The 13,015-nt window shown below is 30.9% G+C and overlaps 4 protein-coding genes across 5 annotated transcripts in view; all 4 read left to right on the forward strand.

Moving 5' to 3' along the window:
• Window positions 1-3,654, forward strand: part of fliI (FLII actin remodeling protein) — a 24,990-nt gene extending 21,336 nt beyond the window's left edge. Inside the window, exons 30-34 of the mRNA XM_080153632.1 lie at window positions 714-811; window positions 1,275-1,341; window positions 1,605-1,718; window positions 2,084-2,149; window positions 2,287-3,654. Of these exons, the coding sequence (XP_080009758.1) occupies window positions 714-811; window positions 1,275-1,341; window positions 1,605-1,718; window positions 2,084-2,149; window positions 2,287-2,358 (417 nt within the window). The 3' untranslated portion in view covers window positions 2,359-3,654. The remainder of the gene's footprint in view (window positions 1-713; window positions 812-1,274; window positions 1,342-1,604; window positions 1,719-2,083; window positions 2,150-2,286) is intronic.
• MED20 (Mediator complex subunit 20) lies at window positions 3,637-5,647 on the forward strand. Its single transcript, XM_080153631.1, has 7 exons — window positions 3,637-3,705; window positions 4,196-4,249; window positions 4,441-4,533; window positions 4,690-4,833; window positions 5,091-5,158; window positions 5,302-5,404; window positions 5,524-5,647. Exons 1-7 carry the CDS (start codon window positions 3,666-3,668, stop codon window positions 5,631-5,633), a joined length of 612 nt encoding a protein of 203 aa, XP_080009757.1. The 5' UTR covers window positions 3,637-3,665; the 3' UTR covers window positions 5,634-5,647.
• Window positions 5,648-5,703: 56 nt separating this feature from the next.
• Window positions 5,704-10,219, forward strand: CycC (cyclin C). The gene is made up of 8 exons (XM_080153630.1): window positions 5,704-5,850; window positions 5,968-6,108; window positions 6,322-6,428; window positions 7,419-7,496; window positions 7,779-7,868; window positions 8,880-8,953; window positions 9,073-9,139; window positions 9,625-10,219. The coding sequence occupies exons 1-8, from the start codon at window positions 5,704-5,706 to the stop codon at window positions 9,728-9,730; spliced, it is 810 nt and encodes a 269-aa protein (XP_080009756.1). The 3' UTR covers window positions 9,731-10,219.
• The window catches only part of LOC145313961 (F-box only protein 30-like), a 116,206-nt gene continuing 113,404 nt past the window's right edge, over window positions 10,214-13,015 (forward strand). The window contains exons 1-2 of one of the 2 annotated variants that reach the window (XM_080153628.1): window positions 10,214-10,261; window positions 12,759-12,990. In XM_080153628.1, coding sequence (XP_080009754.1) covers window positions 12,923-12,990 — 68 coding nt within the window. In that variant the 5' untranslated portion in view covers window positions 10,214-10,261; window positions 12,759-12,922. The remainder of the gene's footprint in view (window positions 10,262-12,758; window positions 12,991-13,015) is intronic. The other variant, XM_080153627.1, reaches the window with a different exon arrangement.

The raw sequence follows: 13,015 nt of genomic DNA on the forward strand, positions 1-13,015 counted from the left end.
AAAGAACTCTATATTTTATCCCTCCTACCACACATTTTTAATTTTTTTTTCACCAAGGAGGGGAGGGAAATGGAAAAAACTCAAGACGCTAAATTTGCATACCAATTATAAATCCGAATCCGCTAGGTATTAGAAAAGTATTCCGGATTCGGATTACAAAATTGGCCAAAAATTGGGCGGATTCCGGATTCGGATTGCCAACCCTAATTATAATAAGTTTTTCCTTTTTATAACAATTTGAAACTCTACAGAGTAGACAATTGAAAGTTTTAAACTCCCTAAAAACTTATTTTAAAGGATTTATCTACCTACAATGGTCCCTATTGATTTGATATGATAAGAAGTAAGTGAAACTCAAAAAACATCAATAAAAACAAGGATGACAAAATCTTTAAAATCGATAAATTAGTTGGTCAAACAAACTATCATTAATAATATTGCATATAATGTTACTTTTTTTTATAAGTTTGAACAAAATTCCGCATAAAATATATCCAAAATTACAGACTAAAATACAGGATATGGACAGCAGACATACTTAAATTTTAAGAATTATAATTTGAGATGCTACGTTTATAAAATTATGCCTTATTGTACAAGGAATCAATTTTCAATAAATCAAGTAAATAGGATAATTTACCATAAAAATAAAACTGGTTTGTTAAAGGGAGGTTATGAAAAGAATTACGTGATTGATTAATTGATTTGTATAGGTGCTAAATGAAGGAGAGGAGCCAGATAACTTCTTCTGGGCAGGACTGGGTGGAAAGAAACCTTACGACCAGGAGGCAGAATTCATGAAATATGCAAGGTCAGATTTTTCTCCAGGGATTTAAGGGAAATTATTGGATTTAAAGTTCACTGGTACCCAAAGTTTTACAACCACGAAATCTTTGGGTACTAATATTCAATATTCATCTGTTACCTTCTTTTGATAAGTTTAGAATTATTGTAGATTAATTTAACTACAAGCATTAATAGTTATTACAACTTGGTTAAAATACTTGTATTAATGTAAAAGTATTTAGGTGTATTTTTGTCATCAAAACTGTGAATTTGACAGCTTTATTTAATTTCATGGGTGTGAAAATGACAGTAAAACTGTGTTTATGACAGTAGTAAAGGTGTAATTTTGACTGTTGATGAAAAAATATTGCCAAAAATACAGCTAAAAACGAAATTGACAAAAACACACCCACTTGTGGTTGTATTTTTGCTAGTGGTAAAAGTGGCAGCACCCCACACTTGATATCTATCTTGAATTTCGTATTTAGATTGTTCCGTTGTTCAAATGACAAGGGATTCTTCTCTGTAACAGAAAAGTGTTCAGATTTTTGTCAGGTGAAAGATTTTTACACAAGTTTTAGGTAATAAAAATTGATTTGAAATAAAATTATGAATTGAAAATAAGTGGGGGATAGATTTTCATGTGTTATGTTTTTTACACTAGTTCAGGTTAGGTTTGGTTATGATCGGTACAGATTAGACCCGAAGGATTGGGGCACCGCGGGTATAGGAACGGCAGGTTCAGAGCCACCCGCTGGTGGTTAGGCTGAAGAAAAAAATACCTTACCATTATTTTCATATATCTATCTATTCTGCAGGATGATTTAGCAGATGACGACATTATGATTCTTGACACGGGAGAACAGGTTTTCATGTGGATGGGTCCAAGGTGCAGTGAAGTGGAGATCAAGCTGGCTTACAAGTCCGCACAGGTAATAGATAGATAGATTTACTATTGAAAGGTAGATAAAAAGATAGATAGAACGCCACTAGATGATTGGTATATTATAAATACATATCCTTTGCATGTGGAGTGGATGGGTCCCAGATGTATTTAAGAGAAATTGATGGGCATGCAAATTACATAGTCCGCACATGTAGTAGAAAGATAGATAGCTAAGATAAGATATCTGCAAAATGCTGTAAAGCAGAAATTAAATCTGCAAAGGTAATAGATAAAAAAAAACTAGGCAAATCAACAATAGACAAATATATACATTTTATAATGCTAAAAAGTACTTAAATAACATTTTTCGCCTTATTTTTATTTTTATAATTAACGAATTATACTTTTCAGGTGTATATACAAAATCTAAGAGCCAAACAGCCTGAAAAGCCAAGAAAACTGTTTTTGACAATCAAGGTAAAATACATATTTTAAGCACAGCTGCTACAAAAATTGAGTTTGTCCGTTCACTTGCAGGCAACTTCTGCTCTAATAATATACCTTTTTGTGCCCAAATAACTTTGATGAAAAGTGTTTAATAAATTTTTTTTTAGGGTAAAGAGAGTAAGCGGTTTACCCGGTGCTTCCACGGATGGAGTAATGCTAAAGCTGCCCCACTACAATAAAAATCATCCTTGTTTTATTAGCTTCCTTTTTATTTACCACTTTTAAGCATGTAATTGTTTTGCTGAAGAAAGATGACAGTTGAATAAAGTATCAAATTATTGATTTATACATCAATTAACACTTACCTAACCTATTCCTAATTTTTCTTTAACAATGTATAAATCTATTTATAGTATTTTCCAGTTATGTCTTAAAATTCCTTATTAACTTGTTGTAATGCAATACGAAATCTTATCCTAATTCATTAACCTACTTTTTGTTAACTATATTCATCCTTTTGCTAGAGAAAGGTGGTTGAGTTAAGAAAACAAAATTATTTAAATCACTAAAACTCAATTTTCCAATAACTAATATTTAACATTTTTTACCTTATTTTCCAGTAATTTATTATAATTTCTTCATTTCCTTTCTATTTTCCTGTACTTTAAATCAAGTTTCATCCCTATTTTTCAATAAGTAAATAGTTTTAAGAATATTAGTCACATAGGATGTTAGTTAGATAGTTTTATTTGCTAAATTAAATAAAAATTGCCTTTTTAGTTTTTTATTTGACTTTTCATCATAAGAACTGTTATTTTAAAAAAATCCTTTTCCCTTTATTGTAAATATTATTTCAAGAACAACTGTTAAAATAATTTTTTTGCCCTGATAATTTTTTAATAGGTATAAATACTTTAATTTTAACAGTTTTCTGATTTAGCCTCTAAACCAAAGTAAAAACAATTTATAAAAGTATTAAAATTGTTTATTTTAAATCAAATATATATAAGATTGAAAATTTGCTTGAAATTATGCTTCCAAATCAAATTATAAGATATGATTTACAAAAGTTAAAATTTTAAAATGTCAGAAATAAATATTATTGATTTGTATATGTATTTCAAAACAAAACTAAGGATTGTATCAAAAAAAATTTCATATATTAAAACGCAAAGTTTTCTTTATAAATAATTCTTTTTAAAAGTCTTTTTATTGAAAGATACCTTTTTTAATAGGAATTTAAAAACTGCGCAACTGTGATTTTTGTCTTTTTTTTAGCTACAAATTTAATTTGTAAAGACGAAACTAACCAAAAAGATGCACAATTTTTATAATCTTTTACTTTTGCAGTTTATTATAATTATATGATTTTGCTACTTGTAGAAATAAATATTGTATATTAAATACCCTAATAATAATTGAAAATAATTAAACAGTGTTTTTTTTGTACACTTTGTATTATGTAAACTATATTGCTGATAATATTGTATAAATCTTGAAGTAGGTTTTAAAACTGGAATGGTAAAATTTTCAGATGGATTAAAGAATGGGCGTGGCAGTTCTACAGCCCTACCCTATACCTTCAGGTACATTTCTTTTTTTTTGTTGTGTTTATTAACTGTAATGAGCAGGAAACTCAGGGCATAAGATAATGGACGAGAAATTGATGTACACTTCCTATTGGGATAAACAATATTACCTTGTCTAAAATTTAAAATCAATGGTTGAAAGGTGTGAACGCTGCTAATATTAACCAATCAATCAAAGTTGAATTAAAGTCTCCCGGAAAGGGTTTAAGTACAAAACTTTGGGTACCAGTAAAGTATAATTTTCTGTCCAATGTCCCTTTGCTGACCTCCCTTTAAATTATTATTATTGTCTTTTCTCTTGGGTCCCTGCTAATGTTTGACAGTTTGACACTATTTTTGTTGAATTTTAAGTATCTATGAAAGTGTAATGCTTCCAGTAACAGAAATCTTTTTAGTTGCCATGAGGTGGATTAGGCACCTCCAACAAAATATGAAATATAATATGAAACTACCCATCTTTTTCCAGTTTAAATTTTCTTTTTTTTAGACAAGACAGGTCAACAAACAATAGAACTTTTGACAAGAAGAATTGTTAATCTAGGTATGTTTATATTTTTGAAAGTTCATGCCTTTTGATTTAGAAACCAAGTTCTTTTTGAAAATTTCCTATGTTGTCATGAGATTAGATATTTGTTTTTAAATATGTATATTATTATTCAGTATATTTGCATTTTTTATATGCTAAAGCACCCACTTTGTCTTAACTTCAAATCTACCAATTTAAACATTTAGGAGCTACCCCATCTGGACAATTTGCCGTAGATTGTGAAGTTTGGAACAGCAATCAAGGAGGAATTAACAAGAATCTTTATATTCTACATAACAGTAAGTTTTCCTTGTCTTATTAATTTCGTTACCTTACCGACAAGGAACATAAATTGAGAGCCAGTATGATTTACAATCTAATGTCCACTCCCTCCCTGATTAACAGTAATATGCAGATTAGCAACAGTGTTTTGTTTGAATAATGATAATTTGTAGGTGAATACCCCGCCACAGTATTTTCTGTGATTGAGTCTGGCACAAAGACTGTGAGCATCACAACTGAGCCACTGTTCGACCTACTAGTTCTTAAGATACAGTCTAATTCTTATTACAACAAGAAGATAAGGATTGAATCAAAAGGTAACAAATGAAATGATATGTTAAGAATTTGAAATGCCTATTGAAAACTGAAAGTTAATGATATAGATCTAAAATGTTTATGCAAGAGAAATAATCTTACTCAATAAGCCAAAGCAAACTGCTTTTTTAACTATTAACTGCCATATATTCTTGAGGGTTTTCACCGACTGCTTTTATATTTGGTTACTTTTTAAAAATTAATACCTGCCTTGATAAATAGAATAAGTAATTACCTAGGTAAATATGTTGTTATTCAGGGCCCAGATTTGAGCTAAAAGACTTTCTGATCAAACTTGGCAGTGTTACCATTGGTGGTACTGTAAAGGTAATGTTTCACACTGTCTATTTTTCTACCTTCCTGTCTATCTTATTATCTATCTTTCTAACTTCCTACCTATTCTTGTTTACATGTTGTATATTTCATTATATCTGTCAGTATGTCTTTCTCTTACTAGGTATATTTTTCAGGGTATCTTAGTAGAAGTTGAGTACCTGCCAGCAATTGTACCTGTGTCCTGCTGGAATCTCATTGCAGAGTTTATGAGAGGTTTTTTAGGCAGCTGTGTGTCAGGTTTAAATATTTTATTATTGTTTATATTTAGGTATTTATTTAGGATATTTCTATTTATGCAATTAAAATTTGTTTCTGTTTAAATTATGTCCAATTCAACCTTCTCTATATTTATGTAGGTGTGCCACCTCCATATATTAAGAACAAAGCCCAAGACACGTACACCCCCGTAGACACCATTCAACAGTACCTGGAACAGTTTAATAGCGCCAGAAAGTCACAAAGATAAACCGAAAAACAAAAGACATTAGATACGTAGACGACGACTTTTTTTTTTTGGCGGGAAAATCTGAATAAAAATGGCGGGAAACTTCTGGGAGAGTTCTCACTGTGCGCAGTGGGTGCTGGACAAGGCTGATGTGGCCAAAGAGAGGGCGGCGGACCTGCAGGTCCTGACGGATGAGGAGTACCAGAAAGTGTTCATCTTCTATGCCAGCTTTATTCAGGTAGGCTTTGCCTTAGTCATGACTAAACTTAACTACAGATGTTTAAAGAGAAGTCTCATGTGATTTACCTTTCTAATTTTTTATAATTGTAAAATGTTAATATGATTGTACTTTTAGATGCTTGGAGAACAGTTGAAGTTGCGTCAACAAGTTATTGCTAGCGCGACTGTGTTCTTTAAGCGGTTCTACGCCATGAATCCGTTGAATACGGTGGATCCACTGCTTATGGCTCCTACCTGTGTATTCTTGGCGAGTAAGGTAAAATTATTGATAATTTAATTTTCGACAACAGTAAAAAGATATACTAAATATTATGCTTTTTATGGGATAGGTAGTTACTTAAAGAGCATTTATTTATTGGACTACTTATATGTAAGAAAAAGTAATTCTTAGATGTAAGATAAATATTTTAAAGGGGATATCATTATATCTAATTCTAAAAAAAAAATCTTATTCATCTATTTATTGTAGGTTGAAGAATATGGTGTAATCCCCCACAACAAGCTTATCAACACCTGTTCTTCTATCATCAAGAACCATCTCAACTACGCTTTTCCTGGCATGGAATTCCCATACAGGTATGCATGTCTTCAACATAAAGTCCAATGATAAATTTCTCTCTCGTATTCATTCGAATCCGGTGGATAGGAACCGGTTCTCATCCATACGAAAAAACTATGTCTAGCATCGTATTATATCCAGCTTTCTACGAATATAAAAATGTACAATCATTTATTCATAAGATTAAAACCAGTTTTTTTAGAACGTGCCTTCGGCACCTCGGGGCTAAAAAAATGATTTTAATCTTATAATTGTACATTCCCATATAAACAACCCCTTAAATAGTGGATGTAAATATTCATTTATTTCCCTGGTATCTCATTTATATCCCTGGTATGATTTTAGAAGATTTTTAATTTTTTTTGGAAGATTTTAGAATTTTTATTAATTACTAAAAGAAAGAAAAATTATACCAGGGAAATAAAAATGAAATTTAAAAACCAAAATTAAACCACATTTTACTAGCATAAAAATGAGTTTTTTGTTTAAATGAGAATGATATTCCTGTCCAGTTTTTTGTTTAGGAATGAATATTTCTTACCCGAGGGAATAAATGATGGATTTCTTACCCTCGTGAATAAATGATGACCTATCGGTCCATCATTTATTCCCTCGGGTAAGAAATATTCATTCCTAAACAAAAAACTGGACAGGAATACCCCATTCTATATCCGCGGAAAGCCGTTTATAATACGATGAAAGAAATAACTATTATCAGATAGGTATTACCAGGGATAAAAGGGACCAGGATTCTGACAATTCTAAGTGAATATTTCTCCATAACCCACTCTCTCCCCCTTTTTTACCCACTTCCCTTTAGTTACAAGACAAAACAATTGTTAAGCCAACATTACGCCACCAAAATATTCAATTTTTCACCAATTTTCAAATGGATTTAATTTGTAGAATCACAGCCCGTGGATATTACGCAATTCATAACATTTGTCATCTATGTTCTTCTCTTTTTGTTGCAAAAAACATATATAAGTACCTACATATATTTGTAGGCACCAAATGATACTAGAATGTGAGTTCTATCTACTGGAAAATATGGACTGCTGCCTTGTAGTTTTCCAACCTTATAGGTAATTATAAAATTGATGTGGAACATTTAACGCTAGGCTTAGAAATATGTAAACTTCATATATAGTAGAACAAAATATCTAAATATCTCTTTTAAACATCTCAATTACCTACCTAGGGTTTGATGGGATACAAAAAAGGTCTAAATTCATAGGTATTATATTTTTCGTTTAAGATTCACACTTTCTATTTGAGTATTGTAAGTTTCTTGCTATTTCTAAAGTTTTAAAGCATTTATAAAGATTTCAGGACATCCGAATGTTTGATTAAGTGAAATTGTTTAGGCCCCTGGTTCAATTCTGCCAGGATTTAGGACAAGGTCTGGAGGACACCCTACTACCTGTAGCTTGGAGATTTGTAAATGATTCATTCAGGTGATTATTTATACCTTTGTTAGTCAAACCTTAAAAGTTCTACTTACTTTAGTGTGGCCCTAATTAAATAAATTCATTCAAAGAATGAGATTATATACATTATACACATTACACATTGATATACCTTTATGTAGGTATTAAATAGGGTGGGTCGATTTTGGACATTTTTTTTCTGAGGCCAAAGCGGGGATCTGCACTCAATTTATATAGATATAATACACCTCTGGATGATTTAAAATTTATCCTAAGTCTTAAAACCGCTGACGACCAGACATTCAATTGTATAGCTATTTGTAAATGGGAGTCAAAAATTTATTGAATCAGAACTATGGCTTCATGGTGCTCCCTGGAAATGCCTTGAGGAGCTGAGTCAGGAACTTTCGTCCGTTTCAAAAAATCTCGTTCCTAGCCTGAGAAAATCTAAAAAACCTCTACAAATTGGACAATTCTCAATAAACCTTAAAAAAATTTGTTTTTTTAGTGATTTCTAAGGCTAGGAACGAGATATTTTGAAACGGACAAAAGTTCCTGTTTCAGCTCCTCAAGGCCTTTCCAGGGAGCACCATGAAGCCCTAGTTCTGATTCAAAAAAATTTTGAATGTCGTCTTTGCATACTAATAAGTAATGAATTATATTTTTAAGTGGTCGTGTTCTAAAACTCAATTTTTTGAAATTCTTTTTCGGTCAGAAATGTTTTTAAGGTTAATTTTATCTGTTGCATATCCCCGCTTTGTCTAATTCCGATATGAACCCACCCTAGTATTAAATTTAAATATTTTTATCTAATATCTTTCTCACTTTTTTGCCACTCAAAATAACAGATTTGTGCTACTCATATAGTATTCCTATCCATTAAAGTATAATATCTAACACTTAAGTGCAAGAAAAGTTAAAATATTCCTTCTATACTACAAAGTGATATGCAACTCTCGTTTTGTAAACATTATTTGCATGTTATTGATAGTATTTTTGATCTTTTACGACTCTTAAGGAAATGAGTTTATATTACAGGACGGATGTATGTCTGTTATACCCACCATTTCAAATTGCTCTGGCCTGCCTTCACATGGCTGCGGTTCTTATGAGTAAGTTTTGTTCTTGTTATTTTATTTTTGATGACTTTCTTGTTAAAAACTTTTATATTATACACTCTAATATATTTAAAAATATGTTATTTGGGTAATAAAAAATATAATTTTTTCAGACAAAGACATTCGATCCTGGTTTTCCGAATTGGCCGTCGACATGGAGAAGATTCAAGAAATAACAAAGTAAGTTTATTTAAAATAGATCACTTTTAGATCTAAAAGGAAAATTAGGTAGGTAGTTTTTAAATAAAATTGCTAAGTTGAACAAATGCAAATACACTGAAATTACATTGAGGGCAATGATTATGCTAAAATTTTTGCCCTTCACTTGTAAATTTGATAAAGATCGTACTTTATGTATTTCAGGGATTTATGGGGATAAGACAATGACCGATGAATTGATGTTCATACCTTATGTAGATTACTGTTAGTGGTTGAAACGTTTGAACACTTAATGAGCCAACCAATCAAATTTCAATAAAAGACTCTAAAGTTGTTAATTCAACGATAAAGAAAATGATATTATAATATTTTGGGAGCTAGTCCAAAATCCCCTCCCTCCCTGAGTGTATTTACAATGTACATACAATTATAATACAGGTAATATTTATATAGTATCTGAAATTGCTAAGTAATACATAAATTTTCATGTCTAAATTTTTTTTTAGACACCTTATAAACCTGTACGACCTGTGGAAGGGTTATGACGAGAAGAAAGAAATTGCGGGAACGCTACAGAAAATGCCAAAACCCAAGACCCAACCTTCTAACTAAGAGTATAAAGTGAGGATATGGATATTGCACCTAAAAAATAACTATTTCCCCCAACTTTTCTTTTATCAATAACTCTTCCTTTGTCCAATAGAATGTTCTTTTCTTGATAACAATAGATTCAAAAAAAATATCTATTCATCCCTTAGGAAAAAAAACAGTGTTATCTATTATGCTTAAACACAAAAAAGTACCTAAAACATTGATAAAAATCTCCTGGTTAGAAAAATCCTTAACAACCAAATACTAGGTATCTATGTGAAAAAAACGCATTTAAATAAAAAAATGTAAACTGAGTTTTACCCCCTTACAACTTTGTAATAACTATCTTTGTAAAATTATGTATTATGAATCAAACATATTCAAAACAATAATTTTCTTAAAATTATGATAATCTGATCTTGTATTACTTTTGTAACATTTCTTAAATGTAATTGAATAAAAAAATAAATGATGTTCTCAAACGATTGTGTTATCAAGTAAATGTTTCAGCTTTAAAATGTGAGCCTCTATGGATTAAAGCAAGTTAGCTCTGTAAGTTTAAACTAAATAATATCGCTTTTGCATGCTTTTAAGGGAACGTTTCATGGATTGTATCTTAGATTTAGAAAGAACTTTTGAAATACGGAATGATTTCACTAACTGCTGAACAGATATTATATTTCTTCTTTACAATGTAGCTTCTCATAGGTCCTGGGATGGTTTACAACTATTTGGGGATGGATACCACCACCTTTCCGAGAGTAATTGCCCTTAAAAAACTATTCCCTTCCCCCAAAAAAGATTTCTTTTTATATCTAAAATTTAATATGTTAAGAGGGGACTGTAAAGAGTGTAGCTGCTAGTATTATATGAGTAAGTAGTAGATTATTTAACAAACTGTCCATTTCCAAACACTTCTAAATACAAACTAGCATACTTTTCAACAAGATTTCATTCTTGAAACGTTCACTTTGGTTTCGGGAATCTAAAATTGCTTAAAATTTATATTTCTAGAATAGAAACCGCTAACAATGGTTTTTGTTATGAACTGATTTACAAATATGCTGGATAAACAACAATTGAACTTAAATACAGATCCTATATTATATAAATGTTTTGCTTTCAGAAACGTGTTCAATATAAAGAATTTTTTAATAATCTGATGGCATGAAATTAATTTTTAGCAATGTTTTGGTGTTGGGTTTCACTGTGCTTATTTAATATTCTGTCTTCAGATATGTGCGTTCACGCACAAAAATTGTAAAAAAAAGGTGCTTTCCCTTAGATATTCATTTGGCACTGAATCCATCCCTCCCCCCCCCCTTGTTTTTGAGATATTTCAAAAAGAGGGCGCCTGTGCTCATTTAGGCACTTCAAGGGAAACCACATGATAACTATCGAGCACTGAAACCATTACCCCCCTTTACATATTTCAATTTATTTTAAAATATGTGTTTGGGAGGGGGGGGGGGTGGTTCTGTGCTCGACTAGGCACTTGTAGGAAAATGTCTGTTAAAATAATTGAAAACAAGTACGATGCAAATCCATGATTAAGAAGCTATATCGCAAATTTCCATGACGGACAAGTGTCATGATTAGGAAATATTAAAAACACAGAGAGGTTTCTCTGTCCATAAAAAAATATTCTCTTCAATAAATTACAATATGATCCCTTTTAATTACAAAAATTAACACACAAGTTTTCTAATGTTGCATTGTTTATCCTTTATGTTCACATGTCCTTGTGAGATTAAGAAAGATAATTTTTTTATACATCACTATTCCTAGAAAAGCTGTCAAAAATCAGCTGATTGTCATTCATCATGACAGATTTGCATTTTTTGCATGACAAGGTCATCATAAAAATGCAGAAAAAAGTTCTCAAAGATTTAGCAATAAAAAGTTAAAATGGCCTACATACCTTCTAAATTTAAAAGTTGCATATTTTCTGTATGTAAGTAAATCATTATTTCAAATAAACTTTACCTATAATACTTAAGCCGGAAATATTTTATTTTGGCTTGGTTCCAATTTTTCTCTGCTATGTCTTAATGTGTATTATATAGTTCGCCGTTTTTAGTCTGCTACTAACTTACACTATTAGTAGTACACTAACTTTAAACATTCCTTATTTAGCAAAACTATCATCATCATATGTTTCTTGTGTAACATTATTATTTTGTAAACTTAGCTTTGGTTTAACTTTAGTGATTAAAAGCTTTAACTTATTACCGCAATTTTAAAAATTAATAAGGACAATTTTGTATATCTTCCCTTTCTATAAGTTTAATACTACGATACGGACAGATGGACATACAAAAATATTATAGGAGCTGCTTTATTAATTAAGGGGGGGGGGGGAAGTTCTGACACTTTTGCGTAAACGGTGATTATAGGCTTTGTCTTTGGACTGAGAGGATAGGTTATTAGGGATAAAATCATTCTTATATGATGAATTTCCCCCAGATTTAAGATTTTTTGGATAGGCCTCCAGGTTCCGGAGCTCCAGGCCTCCAGGTTGTCTCTCTACAGGTAAAAATGAAAAAAAAATTTTTTTTTAAGAGTTAGATGTCAGCTTATGAGACAAAATATGTATGTTTTTTCTTCAAATATGTGAATAACAATCAAAAAGAAGTATATTTTGTTTTATAAGTTAACTTCTAACTCTTCAAAAAAAAATCTTATTTTTAATTTTTACCTGTACAGAGACCACCTGGAGGCCTGGAGCTCCGGAACCTGGAGGCCTATCCAAAAAACCTTAAATCTGGGGGAAATTCATCATATAAGAATGATTTTATCCCAAATAGCCTATCCTCTCAGTCCAAAGACAAAGCCAATAATCACTGTTTACGCAAAAGTGTCAGAACTTCCCCCCCCCCCTTATCCTTTTTAATTTACACTGTATTTTAGGGAATTAAAGTTCAGGTAAAAAAACTTACTAGTTAAAACCTTCTTCCCAAATTTTATGATAATGTTTTTTTTTTTAATATAAGATTTTAATACTTAGTAACATGTATTGGTTTATACTATTTAAATATTTTATTTTCAGGGTTTGTTTAGAAACAATTCTTTTGTGATGTGAAATCTGTGATACTAGAATTTACAACAAAGTGTATCTGTGTTAAGTCATAAATAAGATTTTTAAAAAAATCTTCGAGACTTAAAGTAAAAATCTGTGAATTTTAAAATCCGTGCGCTAGCTGATCTATCAAGATGGTATATCCGTGGGCAGTTGATGATTCAGAGTTAGAAGTACTTGGACTACATAAACACTGCTACACGTAAGTAAAACTAGTAATACCTAGG

The sequence above is a fragment of the Acartia tonsa genome, chromosome 3 (assembly GCF_053477335.1).
Source record: "Acartia tonsa isolate MP-2025a chromosome 3, ASM5347733v1, whole genome shotgun sequence".
Lineage (NCBI taxonomy): Eukaryota > Metazoa > Arthropoda > Copepoda > Calanoida > Acartiidae > Acartia > Acartia tonsa.